This window comes from Tamandua tetradactyla, chromosome 20, assembly GCF_023851605.1.
Source record: "Tamandua tetradactyla isolate mTamTet1 chromosome 20, mTamTet1.pri, whole genome shotgun sequence".
In the NCBI taxonomy this organism is placed as follows: Eukaryota; Metazoa; Chordata; class Mammalia; order Pilosa; family Myrmecophagidae; genus Tamandua; species Tamandua tetradactyla.
This window is the reverse complement of record NC_135346.1, coordinates 49,094,440-49,120,445: the sequence shown is the minus strand read 5'-3', so window position 1 is coordinate 49,120,445 and position 26,006 is coordinate 49,094,440. Positions and strand designations below refer to the sequence as shown.

Genomic DNA, 26,006 nt, shown 5'->3' with positions numbered 1-26,006 from the left:
AAATAAAATGTTTCTTTTCATCGTAAAAATAATAAATGCTCAAAGAAAATTTCAAATAATAAAAAAAACATATAAAATATAGAGGAAAGAGGTCATGTTTTCCTTCCAGTACCCCCCACCCCTACCTTCTCCAAATAAACCCACTTTCTAGATAGAAACTCTGAATAGTTTGGTGTCCATGTGCTGATAAAGGCTTTACAACTAGCTCTCCAGGAAAAAAAAAAAGCCTGATTCATAACATTTGTTTATTTCTGTGGTATAAATACTCCCACCATCTCGGATTTTAAGCTAAGAATGGGGCCGGGAAAGGATGCTGTGTAATTGGCTCTTATAAGCCAGAGCACGCTAACACAGAGCTGCGCTGTGTGCATCCTTCCACGTTTTCCCCGTCCTTTCTACTTTTTTCCTTCCTTCTTTCCTTCCTTTCTTTCTCTCCCTCCTTTTCCTCTCCCTTTTCCCCTTATCTTCCCTTCCCATCCATGCATCCACCCATCCACCCACCCATCCTTCCACACTTGCATATACATCCTTACATATAAAGACTTACATTAAGTTTTTACATAAACACGATGTATTTTGTTTGGAAACTTTCTATTTTCAGATAGTTTACTGCAACTACGTATTTTGAACATTTCTTGACATTCTTTGCTGTAAATTGGGAACATCCTGTGCTAGCTCAACATCAAAGTGAGGAATCATTTGCGCTATATAGACCAGCATTTAGCCTGTGTGTGCGCGCGCGCATGCATGCGTGTGCACACGCTGTAGTCTATCTATTGTATAAGGGAGTAATTCATCACTGGGCAGCAGGTTCTGCTCAGATGTTTTATTGTCCTGACCTCATTAAAAGCATGTAATCCACGAAGTGCCGTAAATCTATGCCTCTAAATACTTTCCTCTTTAATTTTTTAATACTGCACACATGAAGGGAAAGGTTAACGCCAATTAAAAGAGATACAAATACCATTATTACTGCCCTGACAAACAGTTAGTTATTGGATTTGGTCGTTTCAGTTTAGAAAGCCATTATTTTTTTCCTGAATGAATTAGTAATCAAGCTGTTTATTGACTTGTCTCATCTCTGAGACGCTAAATATTTTTTTTTGGTCCATTCTCTCTTTCAACTGGCATCATTCCTACATGCATAAAAATTACAGACAACTTAAGGTCTAAGTGTAAACAGTAACTGCACAGCTGCATGTACCAAGCCATAAACGGACATCACAGGCATTCTCACTGTAGCCCAGGAAGGAGGGAACCACTCAATTCATTCTTATGCAGCAAACAGCAGTTATTGTTGTTGTTTCCTCCCATTAAGGCTATCATATAATCCTGACAGATGCTTAAAAGCACTTAGAGCTGAAGGAACTGTTGGGAAAACTGCTGCAAGGGATTGACAAATGATCATCTTTCTGTCCACAACGTTCTTAATTTCCTATGCAAACCAGACTCCCAAAATAAAGAGAAAGAGAAAGAATCATTAATGTAGGAACTTGGTATTGGTTTTTGACATGAGTTCTCATTTTCTTTTTATGAAAAGGCCATCGTATTTTTTTTTTTTTTTAAAGAACCACTTAACTGTTTTAGACTTGCTTAGGTACTCTGCCCCTCTCTTTTACTCCTATAGGAAAGTAATATGGGCCATACAGGATCTGAGATGATGAAAGGATATGTAGGAGTGAGTCTGAAATTTGACTACTCTGCTCTGTTGTCTATTTATGGTCCTTCCGCAGGTCCAGAGTACTTTGTGAGACATGATAAATTATGAGGAACAGTGCTGATGACGGTGTTGCCTGGGAAATGCATTCATACCCACAGACTCAGCTGCACAGGAAAATATACAACTCATAATTCATATAAGGGGCACATTTTTTTTTTTTTTTCTTAGCATGCTATCACCATTCCTACCCATGAGAGGTCAAAGTCAGGGACTTCAATGAAGAAAAAAAAAAAAAAGGAGACAAAAGAAAGAAAAAGAAAAGCCTGCAGATAAAAAAGAACTATACTTTTAAAGGCTGGAAAACAGGCATGCAGCTTTATCAATAAACTCACACCACATAGCAAGACAGAGAGAGGGTAAATTTAGGTATTTCAAAATTAAAGGAATGAAAATCAGGAAACAACAGGAGCATTTTCTATATTGTCTTTCCTCTAGGAAGGCTAGAAGAGTGGTTCTCAAGGTGTGTTCCCTGGACAAGCAGCATCACCATAATCTGAGTTTTTGTTAGAAAAGTAAATTCTGAGACTCACACCAGACACACTGAATCAGAAATTCTGTGGGTGGAGTCCATCGATCTGTGTTTTTTTTTTTTTTTTTTAATTTTTTTATTAATCAAAAAAAAGAAATTAACACAACATTTAGAAATCATTCCATTCTACACATGCACTCAGTAATTCTTAGTATCATCACATAGATGTATGATCATCATTTCTTAGTACATTTGCATCGATTTAGGAAAAGAACTAGCAAAACAGCAGAAAAAGATATAGAATGTTAATATAGAGAAGAGAATTAAAATAATAATACTAATAATATATATATATATAAAAAGGAAAGAGAAAAAAACAAAAACAAAAGATACAAACACACAAACAAACAAACAAAAAACCATATTTCAGGTGCAGCTTCATTCAGTGTTCCAACCTAGTTACATTACACTTAGGTATTATTGTGCTGTCCATTTTTGAGTTTTTGTATCTAGTCCTGTTGCACAGTCTGTATCCCTTCAGCTCCAGTTACCCATTATCTTACCCTGTTTCTAACTCCTGCTGGTCTCTGTTACCAAAGATATAGTCCAAGCTGATTCTCGAATGTCGGTTCACATCAGTGGGACCATACAGTATTTGTCCTTTAGTTTTTGGCTAGACTCACTCAGCATAATGTTCTCTAGGTCCATCCATGTTATTACATGCTTCATAAGTTTAGTCTGTCTTAAAGCTGCATAATATTCCATCGTAGGTATATGCCACAGTTTGTTTAGCCACTCGTCTGTTGATGGGCATTTTGGCTGTTTCCATCTCTTTGAAATTGTAGATAATGCTGCTATAAACACTGGTGTGCAAATGTCCGTCTGTGTCTTTGCCCTTAAGTCCTTTGAGTAGATACCTAGCAGTGGTATTGCTGGGTCGTAATCCATTCTGCCATTCTATGTCTTTTGATTGGGAAATTCAGTCCATTAACTTTTAGTATTATTACTGTTTGGATAATATTTTCCTCTACCATTTTGGCTTTTGTATTATATATATCATATCTGATTTTCCTTCTTTCTACACTTTACTCCATACCTCTCTCTTCTGTCTTTTCATATCTGACTCTAGTGCTCCCTTTAGTATTTCTTGCAGAGCTGGTCTCTTGGTCACAAATTCTCTCAGTGACTTTTTGTCTATAAATGTTTTAATTTCTCCTTCATTTTTGAAGGACAATTTTGCTGGATATAGGAGTCTTGGTTGGCAGTTTTTCTCTTTTAGTGATTTAAATATATCATCCCTCTGTCTTCTAGCTTCCATGGTTTCTGCTGAGAAATCTACACATAGTCTTATTGGGTTTCCCTTGTATGTGACAGATTGTTTTTCTCTTGCTGCTTTCAAGATCCTCTCTTTCTCTTTGACCTCTGACATTCTAACTAGTAAATGTCTTGGAGAACGCCTATTTGGGTCTATTCTCTTTGGGGTGCGCTGCACTTCTTGGATCTGTATATTTAGGTCTTTCATAAGAGTTGGGAAATTTTCAGTGATAATTTCTTCCATTAGTTTTTCTCCTCCTTTTCCCTTTTCTTCTCCTTCTGGGACACCCACAACACGTATATTTGTGCGCTTCATATTGTCATTCAGTTCCCTGATTCCCTGCTCGAGTTTTTCCATTCTTTTCCCTATAGTTTCTGTTTCTTTTTGGAATTCAGTTGTTCCATCCTCCAGTTCACTAATTGTAGCTTCTGTCTCTTTAGATCTACCATTGTAGGTATCCATTGTTTTTTCCATTTTTTCTTCTTTGTCCTTCACTCCCACAAGTTCTGTGATTTGTTTTTTCAGATTTTCTATTTCTTCTTTTTGTTCAGCCCATATCTTCTTCATGTCCTCCCTCAATTTATTGATTTGGTTTTTGAAGAGTTTTTCCATTTCTGTTCGTATATTCAGCATTAGTTGTCTCAGCTCCTGTATCTCATTTGAACTATTGGTTTGTTCCTTTGATTGGGCCATATCTTCAATTTTCCGAGCGTCATCCATTATTTTCTGCTGGTGTCTGGGCATTTGATCAGATCTCCCTGGGTGTGGGACCCAGCTGGTTGAAAGGTTTTTCTGTGGAATCTCTGGGCTCTGTTTTTCTTTTCCTGCCCAGTAGGTGGCGCTCGTGGCGGTCGTTTGTCTGCAGGGCAGTCGCCCGGGAAACCGCGCGTGGAGGCGGGGGTCGCTGGCCGTGGCTTGGGGGAGTGCCGGTCCAAATTGCCCAGCTGGCCTGAGACGCCAAGCGTGACGGGAGGGCCCCGCTATCCAATGTTCCCAGTCAGACCGGGGAGCCACGTGCGTGGAGGGGACCCCAGACGCCAGCCACCCCAGCCGGGAAAACGTGCACCCCTCGGGTATCTCACCGCAGTGGATTCTCCCTACCCGTTCAGCCGTTCCAGAATGGGGTACGCTGTCTTTTTTGGTCTCTGTCGTGACTCCGGGAGCTGTTTCGTATTGTTTCTGTTTCTTTAGTTGCTTTTCTGGAGGAGGAACTAAGACCCGCGCGTCTTACTGAGCCGCCATCTTCTCCGGAAGTCCGATCTGTGTTTTAATGACCCCTCCAGGGGATTCTAACATCTACCCAAGTTTGAGAACTCCCAGTACAGGAGTTTTCATAGCTGCTTCTCCAGGTCTGTCTTTTGCATATAGTCACAAGCTTTTGAAAATGAACTGACCACTCTCTCCTTTGCAACAACCATACTTCGAGCCTCAGAAAGCATTACCCTCATTTTGCCTACATGCTCCTCTACTAGACTATAAATTCCCTGAGGCCAGAGGCTATCTCTGATTCATTCCTTTATTCTCAGGGCCCAACCTCCCCAACCTTCCCCTAGAACAAAGCAGGTGCTTAAGAAATTAATTACTAGATCAAATGGTTAGATAAAGCCCAATGAATAAAAAAGGACAAATTTAGAGATATTTAATTCCACTAAAACTATTAGTTCTAACTTGCAAAATAAGACCCCCTGCCTAAGTGAAAATGACTTCTGCTTCCATTAAAAAGGAAAGAAGAAGTGGACTAAGGAACACTGTTAAACAACTTCTAATGGGTTCACTGTTTATCCTCTTGAGGAAAGCAAGAGATAACCAAACACTTCACACTAATAGTCTCTTACAAAGTGTGGTGACAATCCAGTTTGAATATTCCTAAAAGAGTTTCACATTCAGACAGGACCCATCAGCCCACTGGACATCTGTAAATTGGAAGCCCTAGGTTGGCAGGCAAACCGGGGAAGGCCTACTTTATGCAAACTTTCTATGGCTATCTTTGTATAGCTCTGGCATTGGGTAAACTGGGTTTTAATCCAAGTTCCAAATACTTCCTGGCTTATTTAGCTTTTCTGACCCCTAGTTTCCTCATCTGTAAATTGGGAATAATTGTGATACTTGAGGATTAAGTGAAATATTTATGTGAATATGTATATGTAAATCAGCAAAGTGCCTGACACATGATAAGAACTTAACAGTTATTAGCTATTATTAACTAATCTTACTATGTGCTACTAAGACTTTATAAGCTGGAAACTTGAGCCTCTTGGAGATTCATAAATGAACAAAAGTGTGTATTATGACCTCCCTGAAATGATCGCAAAACATTTCATGTCCTTTTCTCTGGACATAGCGCCCCAAACTTTAATCAGATTCTCTAGGTAATTCATGGCTCCCAGATGATAAAGAATCATGGTGCTGGGGATTACAGCAGCCAGACTCTGCCCCCAACAAAGCTAGCAATCCTGAAAAATGAGGCGATTTCTCCAAGGCTGGTGTCTTGCGGTAGGCATGATACATAGCCCTGGGACCCCCATTTTTAATTCCAGACGATGTGGGTTTGTTTATTTTTCCTCTTCCACCTCGTAAGGGGAAGCAGCATTTCAAATGCATTCTGCCACGAGGATAGGCAGACAGTTAATTCTCACCTCAAATATCCCCAAGATTTTAAAAAATAAGAGAGCTTCAATCTACAGCTCCCGGCCTGTCACGCACAATGTTTTCCATAGCAGCCAGAGTCAGGTGGAAAAACCTCCTTTGTTTCTGATTGGCTTTTCCCAATGCTATCGGCACAGGCTACAGTAGGAGGAAGGTGGCAAGCCAAATCCACATCGGATGGCAAGTGACACGAACCAGGTTTAGCTACTGAACCCTGACCCTAAGTAGTTCCCCACCTTGAAAATGCATCTTCCCCTTTCAGGTCCTCCAGTTCCTAATCAGCCAAAAAGGGGTTAGACCCGGTCAACAATTCCCATGCATGAGGACCCATATTTAACCCAGAAATTGTTATATTACACTGTTCTTTTAATATCAATTGAGCAAGAAAATACTTAATCACAAAAAAGAGTTACCTTTCCTAACAAAATTATATTTTATGCATCAGTTTGAGAATATATAAGACTTTTTTCCAATAAATATGATATATATAGCAAGATACATAAAAAATATATATCTTTATCTCATATGAGCAAAAATATTATTTATTCAAGTGTGGAACAAAAGCTGTATCTGCCTTCATGGACATGTTGATGGAGAAGAGAAGGGAAAAGACAACTAAAAATATGCATACATACAAGTGTTTTAAATAGTGCTAATGGATGCTGCAAAGGACTAACTATGAATCCTGAGAGAGAGAAATGGGGGTGCAAGGGAGTGACTTTAGATAAAGTTGTCAGGGAGGGCATCTAAGCTGGGATCCTAGGGATGGAAGTAGCTGATGTTACCAAAAGGCCATAAAACCTCAGAATATCATGGCAAAGACAGGGATGTCAAGCTAGCAGAACACTGGCTTCTCTCTGATTTATTTCAACATCTGTAATATGGGGGTGATATGGAGACCTAGTCCACAGGCTGTTGTAAGTATTTAACTAGTACTTAAAAACTGTCTAGAACAGAGCCTGGCAAACTGCTACATCAAAGTAGCTGTAAAATGTTATGTAGAGGGCAGTAGGACAGTGGCTCAGTGGCAGAATTCTTACCTGCCATGCTGGAGAGCCGGGTTTGGTTCCTGGTGCCTGACCATGCAAAAACAAACAAACAAACAAACAAAATTATTGCTATAAAAAAAAGTCAAGTAGAGGTAAAAGCATGTGCTAAAGCCCTGAGGTAGGAAAGAGCCTGAAGTGCTTGAGAAAATGAAACGAGGCACTCTGTGAGTCTTGGGCTGACCAGGAGTGGGAAAGCGGTAGGAACTGAAGTTGGAGAAGGGGCTATAGGCTGATCAGACATGGCAGGCTTTGCAGTGGAAGCTGAATTCCATATTAAGTTCAGTGGGAAGGAAGTGGGGGTGTTTTGCATTGCCCTCAGTGCACCCCGGAATTTCACTGCCCAGACGTTGGAAATCATCCCTGATTTACTTTTTATATAGTTCTCTTCTCACTCTATGATTCTCTGAAATAACTTCTCGAAGGGAACAGTTTCTTTAGGTAAGAAGTTTTAAATAAAGAACCCGTGTTTCATTCATGCTCATTAAACTGTTTTTCCCCCTACCTAGATCCCTGCAATAATAAATATAATTATATCCATCTTTAATGACTTTGGTTCCTTGAGCTGCAGGTGCTGGAATACTGTATTTATTAACATATTTTAAACCCTTTAAAAAGACTGCATTAATTCCAGTGATAATTTAGTACCCATAATACATTCTCTGTTCTGAATAGATGTTAATCACCACAGAATGACTGATTTGCCCTTGTATGAGATAAGCCATGCTCTAACTAGTAGCTAGTAACTTTTTAATTCAATATTGTTATTGAAACTGTTGATTAAAATTTTGTTGCAATAATTGTTCCTTGCCCCCCCCTCGCCAGCCCCACCCTCTGAGGACGCAAACGGAGAGCAAACAATTGGATTCTCTTCTATTAAAGATGATTGACATAATTCAAAGCATTTCTGTTTCTTGTAATGTCCTGCTTGAAAAAAAAACGTTCTGCTCGTGCCAGTTATTCTGAACCACCTAGGGGATTGTTGGCTGTCTGGTTAAAATAGCAATAGGGAGAGAAAGGTCACAGTAGATACACTAAACTGAAAGCCTGCTTAGAGGAAGGCAGCAGGGCTGGCCAGCTCCTGTTTTGAGTAGGAGGCTGATCAGTTATCACGAAACACCGAGTCAATTTCCACCTGCTGGGGTGAGGCATGAACTGGCCTGTGCCAGAATCCCAGCACCCTACCAAATTAAACTGAAATTCTTTTGGAAATGGAGGGAAAATCCCATTATGAAACGTTGATCAGAATGAAATGCTGAAATGGAACACAGACAAATCAGATAACAGTTGTCTGTGCTAGGTTCTAAGATAACTGCATTCACAAGGCATTATCTTATTTAATCACACAAGCCAATCAGGGGCGAACGAGGATTACCCTTCTTTTACCTGAAGTTCAGAGAACGGAAAGTCACTTGGTCAGAGTCACACAGCTAATGAGTGGTGGAGCTCCAGAGTCCACGTTCTTGGCTCTTGTCTACACGGCCTCTACAATCAATCACCCTATCAATCCATCATCCATGTGGGAAGGATATTGAAAAGCATAATGAAATACATAATAAGGGCTTATGATCTGAAAAACTGTGTTTTAAAACAATAATGAAAAAGAAGCAATTTTTTCCTTCTTGGTATCTGGGAGGTTGGTAAGGGGCAGTGGCTTGCAATGGCATTACTCGTATCTGTGAGGGAATACATCTCTATTGTCTTCTCTATTGCAGAAGTGAGAAAGCTGAGATGCAACCAGAAGAGATTGGCTCCTGTTGCCAGAGTGCATTATGTGATCTCTGCTCTTGCAACAGGGACTGGCTTAGGGGTACAAAGGTAGACTGTGCTCAACTGCTCACATAAGCACAGTGGGAAGAGCACTTTTAAATTTCTGGCCTATTAGTAGAGAGAGAGAGAGAGAAAAGAGAGGGGAGAGAGAGGCAGCAGGGACCTTTAGCAGGGTGCTGGGGCCACATATGGATAGAACCAACCAGGGGCATTCAATATTTTATTAAAGTTCCTTTCATTGCTGGCACGTGAAAATCTTTCTTCTCCTCCAATTTTCAGAGATGTCTGCTCCACTCAAAGATCCCGGGTAGGTGATTTTGTTTGCTTGTATGCTTTTGGTTTGTTTGTTTTCCTTTACACACCAAAGGAAAGGGGCTGAGTACCACAGTGGACCTGCCTAGAGTAGAACAAAAGCAAGGGGCACAGGAGGTGCTGGGTTGTTAGACGAGTGTGCTGCAAGAGTACACAGTGGGAAGGTAATGTGGGCAGGAAGGCGGGAGCCTCTGGAACTCAGAAACAGTGGCATGTTTGCGGAATTGGTGCTTGAATGGTATCTTGGATTTATATATATATATATAAATAAAATTGTCATTAGCACTACTAGCATAGAGTTGAGAAGAACTTCCATTTACTCTTCAGACAGATAATTTAGGGCACCAAGAGCTCAGTCATGTCAACAAATGCTAAATGTCCAGCGCTCTTACTCCAAACCAAGGCTCAATAGCAGGTTTCCCATGGCCAGCCTGGCACTTAACTCACGAAGGAGCCCTGACAGTTTAGAATGGCACGGCCTGTGGGATACCGCTTCTCCTCCCAATGATGGGACTCTTTGAACCAGTCCTTCCTGGGAGGTTCTGCCCCATAGACTGCCACGAGGAAGCAGCAGCTTGTCCCTGCCTGGGTCCAGATGAGGGTCAAATGGAAGCAGATGAGGCAAGGTCAAGGGCATCAAGATTAACCATTGAAGGCTCCTGAGTCATCCCCAGCCTTCTTTCCACCATCCCAAGTAAACTCAAGGGGGGCTATATTCTCAAAAGATATATACCTCCAGGACATTCTCACCTCTACCATTGTCATAATAGTAAAAAGTTAAATTGCAGGTGAGAAAATTTAAACAAACAAAAACATGAAAAAAAAAACAAAAACCAAAACAACAAAAATAACCCAAAGGGATTAAAACAAAAATCCAAAACCTGTAACATGCTAAATTGGGCATGTCTTTATCTTCAGTCAGCTTTTCAACCTGCTTTCAGACTCCACCTTCAGAAACTTTGACTATTTAAAGGAATCCAAACACAGCCTTTGTTAAATATATACAAATATAAATCCAGGTATAAACATGAACTTGTCCTCTCTTATGACTAGATTTTCTGGGGGGGCGGTCAAAGAATCCCTGTTTTTTTTTTTTCCCCTAACACACTATTTATATCTTTGTAAAAGTTTCTTTCTAAAGTCTTTTCAAATTTGAATCCAGTTAACCAGTTGATTAAATCCTTTAGCAGGCTCCCTACTGTCTATTTGCAGAGGTTGCAAACTAGTAGCCCCCAGGCTCCATCTGGGATCTTTCACAGGTGATTTGTTTTGTCCCACACAGTGGTAGCCCGCAACTTTCTTTTTTTTTTTTAAGTTGAATTAGTCATGGAAACTGTAAAATTTAGCAGCTTTCACATGAAGAGCCCTTGCAGTGCTGTTTTTGATATGCACTAGTCCCTGCTTTGCTTGCTTCTATGAATTGCTCAGCTGCTGTAGACATCTGAGATTGTGCCCTATTTGAGAAGATTCAGACTCTATGGCATGGAAAACTATTCACCACGTGGGCTCTGTTCATCTTTCTAGCACAATCTTTTGCCTTCCTCGTGCCTTGTGCACTTGAAGTTCCCTGACCTGCCAAGTGTTACCATTTTCCATGCCCTGCCCCGCGTCTGCCAGGCGAACCGCTACTTCCTGGGACAAAGGGGCTCCTGACAGCCTTTCCTGGCCTCCTTTGAGGACTGGATACCCGCTTCTCCGTGCCTTCCAGGTACCGCGACCATGCCAAAGTCTCCTTCCTCTGCTCTCCTGGCACACAGGATCCTTCATTGGGTTTTGGTTAATACGTCTTACCCGTTAGAGTATGAGCTCCTTGAGGGGGGATCCATGTTTCATTTGCTTTTCCTTGCAGTGGCTATGGGAGCGCTGGGCATGTAGGCAGGACTCAGAAGGGGCCTTCTGTGGTGAAGTTGTCAACCTCGACCACCAGAGCCACCTGCACATGTCAGGTTAATTGTCAGGGAAAGGCCAGGGAAGGTGCAGGCAGGCTGCGTGCGAGGGCTCCTGGGAGCACCTCTAGCCACCAGGAACCACCCACTGGGGCTGAGCTTTGTAGAGGGGAGGAAATCAGGGGGAGCGATCGATCGCAAGCCGGTGTGAAGTCAGCCAGAACCCACCCAACTGGATCTCAGTCCTCAGGCCCCGAGGCTGAGAGCACGTGCCCAGACGCAGCTCCCAGCAGCGGGCTGTGCAAAGGTGCACACCATTCATTCTGCCACGTCCCAGTGGGCTTCCCCACTCCTCCTGACCCCGGGAATGAACAGTGGGCTCTCTATGAATCCAGGCCACGTTTCTGTCCTCCCTTTCCAAGGATGCAACATACAAGGGACTTGAACATTTATTCAACCAAATCAAGTATCTGCTGTTGCTTAGGATGTGGTTAAAACAATTTTTCTAAGGGTTAAAAAGGCCACTTGCTCTACAGGTCAGTAACTGTCACAGTGATTTTTCTCTTGCCATATGCTTCTCTGAATTGCATTAATATGACATCTCTCTCTGAAGCATCTGCTCTCAGTCACTTCAAGGCACAAAAAGTAACTGCACATATAGAGATATCTGCACTCCTGTTACCACAAAACAAAACAATACACTCAATTGATTCTATGCTGCATTTTATACAGCATTACAGAAATGGTTCAGGAGATAATTCAAATGAAAGGATGCAGCCATTTAGGTGTGTGGAGGGGTGCTTTGCATGCCTGTATATTGTGAGTGTGTGAGTATGAGTATAAACACATATATACACACCAACATGCATGTTACATGTTTTGGTAATTGCCTTCATTGCTCAAACATAAGTGCTTGTTTTCCATAGAAAGGAGCTAAACATTTCATTCAGATGAAAAAAGAGCCCCGCCCATCTGCAAAATATGGGGAGAAAGGCAGCGCATATCTATACTTCAGGACTGTGAGATACAGAAAGGGAAATTTTCCATCACAAGCCAAAGGCAAAGTAGGAGTATCAACCTCCAACCACTTATTCCAGGCTAAGAAAAGATCTGGCAAGCGAGGCAGCACAAAGGGCTGCCTCTGTGTCGTGGGTTACAATCCTTATAAATCTGATTCATTTACTTGTTTTTTTTTCCTGGTAGCTCTTGCCCCACCTTCTTAAATAGTTCATTAAAAAAATCCAAATGGATTTAACAAAAAGTTTAACTCCTAACAAATGGTCCCAATGCCCATTCTTTCCTTGTCCTTATTTTATCAGAAGGACAAAAAAGTAGAAATGCAACCGCATTTGTGCGGATGCTAAATGTTAATAGATTTGCCTAAATGCCTGTTAATAACCCCCCTAAAATTAGCTAGAGTAGTAGTGCATGCTTAATGTGTTGTTTTTGTTGTTTTACTTTTCCTTTTTTAACTAGAGGAAAAAAGATCCCTAGGAAAAAGTATAGGTCTTTGGATGTGAAACATTTCCAGTGTCACATGTGAATTCTGCAGAAAGAACATATATTCTGAAACCATCCCACAGTCCTGACATTCTGTCATGAAGGTGACAAATCCTAGTGCTCTAATGTTTCATTAAATTAAACATGAAATGTTTAATGTTTTGTTAAATTAAACATGAATCCATGACTTTGTATCCAAGAACCACGGCCTGCTATCAATTCCTCAGATTCCTTCAGGTCACTTCTTAGGTTATAAAAACTGAATTTTGTTTAGAAGAAGCACTGCATTTCTCTCTGCAGTTACAATGCTCCTTACAATGCACTTATAAATAAAAACAACAAACAATACAGTTTAAGGGCACTTCAAACATTTCTAACCTTGGTCTTACAAGAACAGCTTGCATGCAACACCTGAGCTCTTTCTCTACTGTAATTTTCTCCTTTTTACATATTCACAGTCATGACTGAGACACTTTCAAGGAGCAGAGTTGCTATATTTTTAATCAGGTCTCATGCCCATTTCACAGATGGGCATGCTACTACCCTCAATATGGAAGCCTTGCTTGAGGCTGTGGGTTACAATGGGGTTCCAAAGGAGACCCCATAACTGTCAAATCATCAACAGCTGAGACAGCCATCCCTAAATGGGGAAAGTCATATAAATCCTCCCAGGCCAGCTAAACTTTTCTGCGTTGACACAATAGCTTCTATTACTCTCCAAAGACTCCAAAGACTGTAGAACGGTCCGGATTTGGAAAGGGTTAGACGGACCCTTGTTCAGCACGCGCATTAGAGAACTCCTATACTCCACTAGCCACCCAAACCAGTAGGAATGTAATTGACACTTACCATGCCGAAGCTTCATGTCTGTGAGGCAAACTAAATAAATTAAACGGATCCTGCTTTAATCTTCTTTTCTAGACCCCAAACGCCTTAATCAAAAGGAAACAAAACAAAACAAAAACAAATGTTCCCTGAGGTCCTTCTCTAAACCACCAGAACATGAGCAGAGGAATAGCTATCTTTCTTACTGAATGCCCAGAGTCTATCCCTTAATGTTCCAGCAGAGATTTATTTCTAACATGTCTCTACTCCACACTGCCTCCCCGCACCCCCTTTTGCCTTTACTTCCATGGTTTGTGGTCAACACAAGGCTTACGCTACACTTTAAAACCAAACCTGGAAGATGTTCCAATTGGAGATTGGCTTGGCAGACCTGGAAAAATCCCACCTAAAGACACATTCATTTCCTTCCTGCAAATGAACTGCGGCATTTGGCTCTCCCCAAAGCACACTTCGCCTTTAAATGAGTTTACGCGGCAGGACTTCATTTGGGGTTAGCTGTCCCGCAAAGCTCATTTGGCTCTTACCATTAAGGCAAGAGCCACTAAAAGGCCAGCAAGATGCTTTTAACTACATTTGAGGGGCTGGTCATATCTTGTTAGTAACAGCGGCACACTCACCCGGCTTTCAGGGACTTGACAGAGCTGTCCTGTTCCTTCTGGGATTAGGGAAACAAAATGAAATTAACCAATCGTTAGCTGGAGACAGCCAGACCATGTAGGGTTCTCATTCTCCAAAAACCAAGTCAAGCAGCCTCCTCCAAAGTTACTCTCCTCTCGGCTTCTCCTGGCAGATACAGCCTTGCCTGCCAAGGCCCTGGCTGCAGTTTTAAAACTACTACTCAATAAAAGGATTTTAAAGGCTGTGCCGGGAGCCGGGAGCTTCAGATCCCAGTTTGGCTTTTTCTCCATCAGCATTCCTCAGCAAGCCTGCACAAAGCGAGGTACGCTACATTATTTATGTCAGCTCTAGGCTCTGGAAAACACACACTGGAATCCTGATTACTAAGAATCCTCATGGATACAATTAAATTGTTCCCACATATATGTTTTTCTCCCTCTCTCTTCCCTGATTCAACCTCTTTCAGAGGAAACAAAAGCACTTCGAGGCGTGTCCCAACTCATCCACGAGAAGCCAAGAGAGCACTGAAATATGGCCATCATGGCAGATAAGCCAGGGTGAAGGGATACTTTCCCGGGAGTGAGAAGAGACTCCTGGGAAGAAAGTTCAGATAATGCTTGGCCTGCCCAGGTTGGGGGGTGGGGGTGGGGAGCACTGATATGAAAAGCAGCACAGCTGACAAGGCACCAAAAACATTTAGTCGAATCCATGGAAGACTGGTTTAGAATGAGCTGTTAAGGGAAATACAGTATATTTAGCAAAATGACTAACCTTCCGAGCTAGACGAACAGCAGTCACGCTCACCCAGCAAATGCTCCTTGGTGCCCTATGGAAGTCTACTGGTTTAGCCAAGAGGAACAATCATTCTGTCCCCAAGTCTGTTCTTCAGCAAAATGAACACTTCTCCCAGTTTCAGGCTGCCATTTCCCTTCTTGTTGATAGCTCAACAATGTATTCTGAGCTGGGCTTATTAGCCACAGGCAGAACGAACTGTTCCCTGGCACGGCAAAGGTGGATGATGACAGACACTTCCTCCCCTGTAGGAGTAGTGAGAGGGCTATGGACTTCCCCCGGTGGCTAGCTAGAAAGACTCTGCTTGGCAGGCGGAGGTGACTTCACTTTGCGAAAGCCCCAGGCACCTTTTAGTGAAACCACCCTCAGCAGGACCTCCCGGTTAAGTCAGCTTATCCCAGCAAGCCCTCAATTTGGGGAGAGTCAGTTGTCTCTTCCAAAAACATATTAGGAGCAATGAGCAGCCTGCTTCTCTCCAGAGGCTGTCCTGGAACAGGCATTCCTGGGTTGTGCCCATTTTCTTAAGTAACTGTCACTTCCAGTGACTTACTACCCCAACTCAGATACCCTGGGTAGAAAATGATGTTTGAGATGGAAGCACTGGAACGGGAACCTAATGTGGGTCCGTGGAGAAGAACCCAGAGGGGCAAAGTCACCACCAGCAGATCGGTGGGAAATTTGCTCCTGTGCAGGAAGATGCAGAGATTTCAACAACACATGAAAAGGTACAATTTCTTAGGTAGAGTATAGAAAACACACACACACATGTATACACTGCACAATGATTCAACCACCCAGGCACCCAAGGATCTGATGAGAGGGAAAGTGAAAGATGCATGTTGCCCTGTAGGATGATTTTAGGATGGAGCATTGGCTCCGAGGCCCAGAGCTTTGGGTCACTCGGCCCGCTGACCCTTAAGGAGGTCTCGGCCAGGTGGGGGCACGACCATGCTGTCAGTGAGAAGAGGTTCCTCTCAGTCTTCTCCACTAAGGAATCCAACTCAGCTTGTACTTTTTCTTGGAAAGGACTTAGAAGCAATTAACTGGAGTGATGGAAACAGATATCATTCCTTGTGAGGAAGACTACTGAGGAATCTCATTTACTCCTCTAATAACTAAGTCATAACCAACTTAGAAGACAGTTTCAGCCTTAAAGTCTTGGCGAGGGTCATTCGCGGACACTCTTGCTGGCCCCCAGCACTGCGACTGGAAAGGGTCTGAGGTGCTGCCACTCGTTTGCTAACTCTGTGGCCCTGGGCAAGGTGTTTTCCTTCCCTGAGCCTCAGCTTTCTCATTGAAAAACATGGAAAATAAGACTCACTTCAAGGATGGGGAGGATTCGAGGAGAAATGTAAAGAACTTAGCTCAGTCCCTGGCATGCTATACTTCCTAATAACCCTCAGCTATTGTGAATTTTCAGAAGATGCTGAGTTGAACGTCACAAGCTCACAGTGACATGGTTCACACTTGCTAGTGGCTCCCCAAACAATCCCATCGTTACTGACAGCCTGTGGGCAAAGCACAGCAGTCACTGCAATCATTTCCCTTCAATACACTTGTTTATACGAGTTGCCCCCGTGACAGAGATGTCGATGAAAACTAAAGCTGAGAGTGTTCAGAGAGGAAATCATGAAACATTTACTTTTTAAAAGGGGATTCCAAACATTTTCAAATCAACTGAACACTCTTCTGTTAACTAAAACTGTACCTCAGAATTTTGACATCTAAAACCGATTAGAGCAGCTCAACTTGAAATGGGAAAGAAGTGGTCCCAACCTCCAAGCTCCTGCCTTCCAAGCTCCAAGGAACAGAAGTCGAGAACCTCCACTCTCAGGCAACGCCCAGCATTTCACAAAGGAGGGTAAAGGCAGCCGGGGGTGGGGGTGGGGGTGGTTAAGGGACTCAACTCACTTTCATTCCACTCAGCACAGCTGAGCTGAAACCCACAAGACCTGACATCCTGTGAAATGCCCCTTCCATTCCCCCACAAAGCTGAAGGTAAAACCAGTGTAACTCGCCCAATTTCCATTTCACTGTCGAACAAATAGGTTCTAAGTCAGTCCTGTGTCCGCCTTAATACACAGCCAGGATTTAACTTCATGATGAAGTGAACATTTTTTCAGAAAGTAATTGCTTTCAATTTTTAAAGTTCTGCAAAAAGGAGGCTCCACAGCTTTTATTGAACCATTTTACTCGTAAGGGTTTTGGTAGCATTTTCTAAACACTTCCAAAAAAAAAAAAAGAACTATACCTCTTTCCTATTGTATAAGGCAGTTTCTTTGCTGGGTTTCAATATATATTATTACTTATATCTTTGAAAAACACAGGAGCTTTTCTGCATATATTTCCTCTAACAACCAAGTTGATAGAAAACTGCAGCCCTCTTCTATATAAATAAATAGCAGGTCTTGAATATGCAGTTATTTGAAGTATCAACTGCAATTATTCTTGCTTAGATAAACAAGGGCTATTGAAATGATAAGCCTTCAAAAGAAGCAGAGTCTACAACATTTTCCCTGCTAAGAAATACCAGCACTACCAGCGTTCATTGTGACTTAATCTGAAGGGCAGCTGGAGTGCATGGAGAGCTTTAAGATGCTTTCCTCATTTAGAGTCTGAAAAGACTCCATCTTTTGCTTCTCATCAAACCACCAGAACAAAAATACGGTACATTGCATCATTTGCTGAAGCTGTTTCTCCAGTTGAAACATGAATTATGAGTCTTCTGAAACACATCAGCCAAATCAAGTTGCAACATGGCCTGCCTTTGTCACTGCACAGATCACAGCTAATCACTTTCTAATACGAGCCATGATTTTGCTTCATTAAGTTAACATTTTTCTTATTTTTCCCTCCATCGTACATGTTCAATTAGCCAGCATTAAGTTTAACGTTTCTTCTCCTACATTTCTAACATTTCTTCTCTCATCTGAGGGTAATTCTCACTCTTCTGGGACATTTGTACTTCTGCAATGTGTGGGGTTAGAATGCTAGTCTTACCCCACTCGCCTCTGTTTCTGGAAATATTATGCAGGCACTCTTGGTGGTCTTTTAATTCAAGGATTTTTTCTATCTGGGAGCCCAAATGCAATTACTAATGATGAATGCCTCTGAGTATGTATTGCTGAGACTCTCTAGAGGCATAGGTGTGTCTCATTGGCAGCGGAATTAAGAAACTATCATTTGCTTTCACAACAACACAAGGAACTGCCTACTTCCTGTTTCTATTGGCTCAGAACAATTGTTTAACGCTGTCTTTAAATTGTGATTTAAGAAGAGGTCAAAGTGGTAGAGAAGAATCCAAAGTTGTATAGTCCCCGCCTCTGAATAAGTTTCTTATATAAAACCAAAGAAAAACAGTCATCTTATTCCCTGAAGTTGACCTTCAGCTTTTAGAAGAGAGTACACATACCGTTTTTTCTCATCGATAGAAGCTGGTAAAAAATTTGATGGATTTTTACAACATTCAAAGTTGTGGCTGGGATGGCAGCAGGGCTTCTCATACACAGTCCAAAGAGGGAGCACATGGAAGGGACAGAATGTGGTCCTACGTTCCCCAGGCCATCTTATCTAATTTTGTTCCGCAAAATGCCCTCCGTAAACCATCTGAGATTCTTTATGATATGATGCAAGTCTATTGTCACTTCTTAGACTGAGTCACCAGTGAAGGTAAGTTCTTCTATTCCTTAAGCAACCACCCTGTGACACCATCCTCTCCTTCTGACCTATTCAATAGTCAAGGCAAAACAAAATAAATTACTTTCCCCTATGTGGATACAGAGGTCTTAATGGTACTTAGTCCAAACCCATCACATTATAAGTGAGAAAAAAGAGGATCAGGGGTTGTCCCAAGTTCATGCAGGAGTTTACTAGAGAGCTGGAAACAAAACCCTGGTGTAGAGACTCCTCTCATGCCAACCATCCCTCTGTCCTCCTACTCTCTGCCATACCTGAGAAAAGATCATGGTCAACAGGTTCCTAGTCTATGATTTTTGATTGCCAGGGAAGACTTTGGAGACTGAGCACTCCTCCAAGGAAGGCTTTGTAGGACTTGCACATGCCCACCATGGGGAGAAGCACAGTTGCAGGAGCAGCCAGGCTCTAAAAGTGTTCACAGCTGGGGAGTGGCCTCATTTTGATTTGGGAAGTCTGTCTGTCTTCTTGGTCAGAAGAACCAGGTTTGAATCTCTGCTCTAAGTCTCTAGGTTTAGTTTCCCAACAGTATATAGTGGAGTGAAGAGTGGTTCACCTGTCTCTTCTGAAGGTTAGACTCAATATGTAACGCCTGGCGTATACTGAAGACTTGAAGGGGGCTGGTATCATTATCATTTCATCATGGGCTAGTATAGAGCATAGGGTAGTTAAACATCTCCACTTCCACTTGAGAGTCCAGGGCAGAGTCCACTTATCTGGGGAATCCCTCTCCAAATGGAGTGTCTCCTGAGTGATCTGCAACCTCCCACCTTACATGTCACTGTGAAGAGTGCTGATAGGACATGTCAGGTCGAGGCATAAGGAGCATGTATAATTCTCTGCTTAAGATCACAAGGAGGGCAGGCCATGGTGGCTCAGCAGGCAGAGTTCTTGCCTGCCATGCTGGAGATCCAGGTTCGATTCCCAGTGCCTGCCCATGCAAAAACAAAACCACAAGGAAAACAGGACTTCAGACAACAGGACATTGTGTAGAGGGGCCACAGGGAATCACTTCACAGGATAGGGGGACCTGCGCTTGCTGTCTCCATAGGCAGATGTACCAGGGGTTACAGAGTCACCCCCATCACCACTAACCAAAGAAGGGTGGACAATTTCGTTAGATTGGCGTTTCCCAAATGTTAATCATTTTTATACTACCTTCTGGAGTTTTGCTGTCTCCAGTCCTTCCCTACAGCTGCTGTAGCTACGGTTCCATTCAGTTCTTGATTATTTCACTTCACATATACTTTTTTCAAATTGACTTCATGTTTCCAACTTTAGTCTCATCCTAGGTAATAATATCCATGAAATCACAGATTGAATATGTGAGCTGCATATAACTACATATTTCTAATATGCATTAAAATTGATAGATGAATATAAAAATTAAAATACATTAAATCATGCACCATATATATATATTTATATATATATAAATTTATATATATATAAATAAGTCATCTATGCCTGTAGCACATACACTGGTACCCATATGGCACACATAACATGCGTTGGAAATACTGTCCTAGATGAAGTTCCATCCTTTTTTGCTTTATTACGTCTTTTTTTTTGAATCAGAGTCTCTGCTTTGTGCCTTTTCCCCTGCAGAATTCAAGGCCTCAGAGTGAAATGTCACCAGGAAAAGAAATGTTCTAAAAATGAACATTTTTATTATGTCCTATAGCCCAGATAGAAAACCCAGAGAAGAGGCTGAATGCTACTTTTCATCCTGGGAACTGATGCTCCAATGTGTTAAAATGCTATTTATTTTTCTACAGGCTACTTGGGTTTGGCACCATGTAAATCCAAAGTGTTTGTAGAAATTCCCTTGGGGACAAGGGGAAAATCATCTGTACAGATCAACTGTGTATTAGCTGCATTAGCAATTGGTCCCTGGAGACTGATAAAGACATTTTTTGACAGATTTCACTGCACAGCTTTTTAAGAGCTTTCATTGAACTAGCCTTGGGTATCTTGGGTTTGGGGCTTTCTTGATGTCCTAAGTATCTGAAGAGAAAGGTGGAAAATGAGAACTGCTGCCTTCGTCGTAGGCGAATCTCAATACTACATCCATGCTCCCTTCGCCCATCAATATTTCATGCTCCCAGAGTCATAAGGAAAACATCTGTTGCTTTTCTGCATTGTAATGTGTAGGGCAGTGGAAAGATTATTGCAGCACAGGTTCAAGAATTTAACAATTCATCACCTGCTCGATTTAGAAAGCTGATCTATGGTTAGGATTTAGAAGATGCAACAGGGCTGAAGTGGCCAATGGTCCAGAGCCTTGTCCCTGAGACATTAGCAGGGTGTGAGATGTGTTGGTAAAGATAGGGATGTCTGCAGCTACTAGCTCAGCTACAGTTTAAGTCAGCAAGGTGGAGGCCTCAATTCTCTAGCTTCTTGTCAACACAAGGTTTGACATAGCACTATATGGAGAGAATAAACAGAGAAAATGCTGGACTAGTAGCAAATTCAGAAGCAAGAACTAGGTTTTTAATAATCATGTATCCCTCCTATTCTCCAACAGTATGGTCTGAGAATCAGGGAATGGCAGAGCTGAGATACCTGAATGCAAAAAGTGCCTTGTGCTAAGTCACGCAGCTCACTATGGCAATGTCTGAAGCCAGAATCCATGCGGCATCGCAAAGTGCAAAACTCTTTCCACTAAAGCACAGCGGTCCCGTGCTCTGCCAGTTCTGAGTGTTGTGTGTCTGGTGTGAAAGGGATGGCAAACTCTAACAAAGCAACCCTCTTTCAGAAGCCTGGGCAGATACACAGAACTTCTTCCTCTGAAGGCCTTCCACATCATTAGTCTGGGTTGGTTTGACTCTTTTTTCCTTCACTACTGGTCTCCTTTAGAGTCTTATATAACTTTACAGTATCATCCCCAATCCCACGAATTATCCTGTTCAACCTGGAGGGGCATGAACAGGAACTCTGTGCCCCATGGACACTTAAGACAGGTGAGCAAATACTGGAATTGTAAGGTCGTAAATGCAACAATAGGGACAACAATAATAGCTGCTAAAAAGCATTGAGCATCTACTAAGTGCCAGTCACTGTTCTAAGTACTTTACAGGAAACAACTCATCTCATGTAATGGTTAGACTGTGATGCCTTTAGCACAAAGGCAAGGATGTTTCCTCAGCCTGAGGAAGACAGTGGACAAAGAAAGTTCCCTGAAAGAAGATGTCTGAATGGGTCTTGAAGGCTATGTAGGAGTTATTCAAGTAGGTATAGAAATGGAAGAAAGAACTTTCTAAATAGAATGAGCCTCGTAAATAAAAGTTCAAAGTGTGAAACAAGATGAGATCATCCAAGAATCTGGCATTATGGCAGCATAAAGGAGAAGGCAGGTGGTGAGGAGAAGAAGCTAAAGAGGGAGACAAGGTACTGGCTTTGTCCTGTAGGTGGTGAAACCATTGAAGAATTTCAAGTAAGGGCCACATTCCAATTTCTGTCTTAGAAAGTTCATTCTAGAGCCTGGAATTGCCTGTCTCTGTTGAAGTGATAACAGTACAAGTTTGCCCTGTAGACCAGCCTTGCAAAGAACCCACCCTCCGAGGGTGGTCTGTGCCCCAGGAATAGAGGCCTTTGTAGAACTCTCTCTAAAAGCCTATTTATTGAATAGAAATGGAAGGAATGACCTATTTATTATTATGATTATTATTACACTGCTTAGGGAAACTTAACGCTTCTATATCAAATCTCATGCTCTACAATTTCCTTGAAAGCATCACATGCTTTGAACAGCAGCCTAAGTGTATCCTTCTAAGTGTCAAACTATGGCAGTGAAAAAGACAGTCCAACGATGGTTAGTTGGAGCAGACATTACCTCTTGGCTACCTTTTTGACCAGGCCTGTAGCTAAGGACACTTGCATCTCCTAGTGTCAAGGAGAGCTGTTCTCTGGGAACAGTACCATTCTTTGACGGCCCCATGACATAGCAAAGGGACAAGTCAAATGAGGAAGACAGTAGGGTAGGGGAATAAAGGAAGGAAGAATAATGTGTTTATGAACCACAGTTAAGTGTCCAGGCTGGTACACAGGGTGGTGATGCTCTCCTGGGATTCATTCCACCAGAATTTACCACTGCAGAAAAAAGGAGGCCACAGGAGGGAAGGTTATGAGACTCTCAGACCAGAGAGTTATACTCATTTCCTCCTTAATGATTTTGCTGCAGGTTAAACTCTCCATCCTGCTTCTGTAAGACAGGTGCTAGAAACACAAAGGTTTGCCCCGTATTTGGCACATAGTAGGTCTCAGTTAAGACTGGCTGGACTAAATGGAATAAAGCAGGTTGACTCTCTGGGAATTCTACATGTTGCCTGGATCCTCGTTGCAGGGACCCATTATGCAAAAACTTGGAGCAAGGTTCTTCTTAATTCTCTTCCCAGTAGACTAAATTCCGTACTTCCCTTTGATTGATTCTATTTAGTCACTGCTGTCCAGCTGCATTACACATCAGGCTGGAACCCGGAAGCCAAACATCTCAGGCTCAAGAGCTACAGAGGCAAGAAGAGAGCTTGTTCTCCTCTTTCCATTACTATAATCAAGCTATGTGTTACAGTGCCTTTCCTTAATCTGATTTGAGAAGGGCCTTAATAGCAGGATAAAAGCAAAGCATGAAGCCCAACTCTTCAAGGACTTACTCACTTTAATGGCAATTTTTTTGCTGTCCATCGCGACAAGTGCGGCCCCTGACTGGGACCAATTGTTGCACTTGGATACGCGCACTGGGCTCTCCCTGAAATTGCACCGTGTTTCTTAGGGCACAAGTCAGCTCTTCCTGATTTAATTAGAGCTTTTTTTTCCCCTCTCTCCACCTCTCTTGACCTTCTGCTTGATTATGTAGTGAAGAATTCCTGGAGAGCAATAATCCTGTAAACGCGACATCAACCCTCACAGCTACGAAAATGACAAAGCTGTCAAAATTTCAGCCTTACAGCTTCCAGATGGGGTCAGCTGGGAGATATAATAGTAGAGGAACTGAAGGACAAGGATCTGTTGGGGGGGATGGGGTGGGGGGTGAAGAGTTAAAGAAACAAAGGACCCCCACAATGACAATAGGAAGCTTTCAATTTCTGGTTCCGCAAGAAACTTTTGCCTTCTGGCGTGCACCATTAACACACTGATTTAATAATTTCAGTGGGAGCTGCCATCCCCTTGGAATGCTATTAGTGTCAGCGTCAGGGAAAATGAGGAAGTCTTTTTTTTCCTCCCAGAGTATGCAAACAGAAGCTTAGAAACATGTTTGCATTTGGATTGGATGATCTAAACCAACAAAGTTCAACCTTTTCACTAGGAGCTGTGAGCTGTTTGACAAGACCTACTTTTTATCAGGCAGGTTCAAAGTCTACACACTGCAGAGGCTTCCTTAATAAGAGGGACTAATAAGATCATTTCCTTAAAGATCTAACCTTGGCACCCATCCTCCTATCAGAAGACAGAGCAGATTCATTCTCTAAATTGCTTACCTTCAAAAGGAAAGCTCTGTTGACTGGAGCAGGGTCTCAGCATGCTTCACCAACATGCTATTAGTAGGATTCACATTTGGATTTGACATGGCTATTATTTTTGGTCTCTCCCTTTGGAACTTTTTTTTTTTTCTGTCACCAAAAATTGAATTTCCCGAAGTAAATACAAAGAATGCATTTAAGTGGAAAAGGTCAGAATTACCAATGGGATGGTTCACCTATCGCAAAAATCTTCTCCCCAGACACCTGGTCTCCACGCTTAAAAAATAATAATAATAAAACAGTAAATGTAGATACATTTCTGGGAAAGCAGGCTTCGGGCTGGAATATAAGGAGAGAGAGTGGGGTGGGGGTGGGGTGCCTATCTGTATTATATGAGCAAAAGGCTCTATTCAGAAAATTTTATCCAGTCTTCTCATATTTTGATCCATTTGAGATCAAAACACAAAATCTTCAGTTGAATGGGAAGGTCGGGGGAAGAAAGCACCCGAGATTATCAGACTAAATTCCCTCTAACTTCCTACCTCCTGCCTGCCTGTAGCAGGGCTTATGTGATCTGTTGAAATAATGAGAGCATTTTCACTTTCCCTTCAGTGGGTGGGATGATGTACAACCATTTTAAACTAGTCCTGTTTGAAGAAAAGTGATTTAAAAATGGGGGCCATTTAAACAGGTCACTATTTCTCAGAGGTGAAACAGTGATCAGTGCATGCCATTTGATGATCTAAAAGAGGCATGAAAATGAATTTTCTCCTGATGAAACTGGAGTCGACTCTCTTCTCTGGAGAGAGAGGATTGAGGCCAACTGTGCATACTGGTCCTTTCCTGACTCAGGACTGAAATGGTATCCTAATGCCTAGCATCCTGGAGTACACTAACCCGGAGATGCAAATTTTTTTTTAACATTTGCAAAATAGGAATTTATTTTATACATGAAGGTATAGCGCAATTTAATTGCAGTTTTTTTTCTCTTTTATTCATACACAAAATAAAGGTACATCTTACAAGTGAGTACATATTGTGATTGATGAAATGTTATAGTTGATACTTGATAAATCCTGCTTGGATGAATGAATGAATGAATGAACATTACTGAGAAATCAGAATTTAAGGGATGGTTTTGATTACTGAATCATTGTACAGATATTTCTTTTTGATTTCTGGTATATTGGAATAGAGACAGAGAAATTCCTGAAATCTCTGAACTGTAATTCAGCTGCCCTGATTTCTGATAATGATTGTATAGCCCTTATCTTCTGCCCCTATGACTGTGAAAGCCTTGTGACTAATCTTCATCTGTACCCAGTTATCCAGTGTTTCAACTGTAGAATCTTATAATCTAAAGACAGCCCCTAATGTTTATTAATGAAGGTCTTGGGTCGGCCCAGAGCTAATCCCCCCAAGTCCAAAGTAATCTTGATAACCAAGACTGGCTCTAACCAAAATGGGCCTGCCTGGCACGTGCAGTAGCTTAGGCTTTAACTACAAGTCACCCATACCTTCTTCCACCACTTTTTTACACATGTCCTGTGACTAAGCATGTAATCAACCTGTGCATGCTCAATAATTAGATCACCTCTAATTACATCAAAGGGGCCACTGTGCTCGTTTTCCTAAACACTGCCCATCGTTTCGCTAATGAAACTATCAGAATTACTACAGTTCAGAGAGACAGATTTTGGGCCTTTAGGCCAGCTGCTCTCCTACTATGTGCTCATAATAAACTCTTTCTCTCTTTGAGACCCCGGTGTCTCAGGAATCGGTTATTGAGAGCATCGGGCAGAAAAATCTACAGCCTCTGTCCGGTAACATGAATGGGCCACCTCTTCTTGGCACTCCCAATATTTCAGGGAACAAACATATATATATTTTTTTTGGGGGGGGCAAACATATTTAATGATAAAGAAAACACCAAC

The 26,006-nt window shown here is 42.0% G+C and overlaps 1 protein-coding gene across 8 annotated transcripts in view; it reads right to left on the bottom strand.

The window, feature by feature from the left end:
• The window catches only part of TENM2 (teneurin transmembrane protein 2), a 652,889-nt gene that overhangs the window by 390,831 nt on the left and 236,052 nt on the right, over positions 1 to 26,006 (bottom strand). Inside the window, exons 1-2 of one of the 8 annotated variants that reach the window (XM_077137594.1) lie at positions 14,128 to 14,629; positions 13,514 to 13,596 (exon numbers count right to left, since the gene is read on the bottom strand). The exons of 4 other annotated variants lie outside the window; for them this stretch is intronic. In XM_077137594.1, the coding sequence (XP_076993709.1) occupies positions 13,514 to 13,529 (16 nt within the window). In that variant the 5' untranslated portion in view covers positions 13,530 to 13,596; positions 14,128 to 14,629. Of the gene's footprint in view, positions 1 to 13,513; positions 14,019 to 14,127; positions 14,630 to 14,899; positions 15,195 to 26,006 lie in introns of those variants that run through there. 3 more of the 8 variants (XM_077137597.1, XM_077137598.1, XM_077137595.1) reach the window with 3 other exon arrangements.